The sequence below is a fragment of the Cynoglossus semilaevis genome, unplaced genomic scaffold (assembly GCF_000523025.1).
Source record: "Cynoglossus semilaevis isolate Cse_v1.0 unplaced genomic scaffold, Cse_v1.0 C19113484, whole genome shotgun sequence".
Taxonomy (NCBI): domain Eukaryota; kingdom Metazoa; phylum Chordata; class Actinopteri; order Pleuronectiformes; family Cynoglossidae; genus Cynoglossus; species Cynoglossus semilaevis.
Window position 1 is genome coordinate 1 of NW_007586658.1, and position 988 is coordinate 988.

Here is a 988-nt window from a genome sequence, read left to right on the forward strand (position 1 = left end):
TATTGTCTTGTTTACAGTGTATCTGGTTACACAAGGAGTAAATCCTCGGGAACATGGCATCAAGCAGGAGTTGGTAAGAGACCTGGGTTTTCTCTGAATCTCAGATTTTCTCTGTTTTTTCTTATTACTAGAATAAGACAAAATGATAAGAAGACTTGAAATCATGGGTGTGGCTACAGTAACATAACTTTATTGAACTTGATGAGCCTAAAAGCCACATCTCCCCTAAGACCTGACTGAGTTTTTAGACCAAACATTTTCCTGATTTTTTCCCCCTTAAGTTACATTTGTATGTTTCTTTTTTCTGTCATCAGGAGAGAATTAGAACGTACATGAACAGAGTGAAGGAGATTTCTGACAAAAAGAAAGCCGCCCGTCTGGATAAAGGAGCTGCGTCACGTTTTCTCAGGAACGCCCTCTATGATCCGGAGGAGAAAGAGTCAAAAACAAGATCAGCATCGAAGAAAGGTTCAGACTCGGTGTTTGAGAGTCCACAGTTAAAGAAGCAGAAGCGAAGCTGAAACTCTTCCATCTAGTTCCATTTATATATATATATTTTTTAACACTCGAGCTGGTGTTTTTATTACAGACCGTCTGCTGATGTAAAATGAAAACATACAGTTTACTTCATTGTTGATCATGAAACTGATCCTGGATCTGAACAGATGACTTGCAGCCGACAGAATTTTTGAACAGATGATGCTGGGACGTGTGTTGGAGTTAAAGGATCCAACGTTGGAACCGTTTCAAGACGTTTCTTTGTCTCTGAGCCGAGTTACTTTTTAAGACGAGTTTTATGAAGAAAACTTTGTGGTTTTGTTTTGTTCTTCTTCTGAAGAAGAAATGTTTCCTCTGAATGTGAGAGAGAGATTCTGTGAATCGTGAATAAAACCTGGTCACAAACATGTTTCCTGGTTGTTTACATTTGTTTAAAATGTAATGTTTTGTCTGTTTTCTTTGTTTTGTTCATATATACACTTTGTGTTAC

At 37.8% G+C, this 988-nt stretch overlaps 1 protein-coding gene across 1 annotated transcript; it reads left to right on the forward strand.

Annotated features, from left to right (window-relative positions):
* Positions 1 to 4: 4 nt before the first annotated feature.
* Positions 5 to 907, forward strand: LOC103399253 (nuclear nucleic acid-binding protein C1D-like; the record flags this gene model as incomplete). Its single annotated transcript, XM_008337967.2, has 2 exons — positions 5 to 73; positions 315 to 907. Coding segments are annotated over 2 exons (276 nt in total), but the record flags the coding sequence as incomplete, so codon positions are not given.
* Positions 908 to 988: the final 81 nt, after the last annotated feature.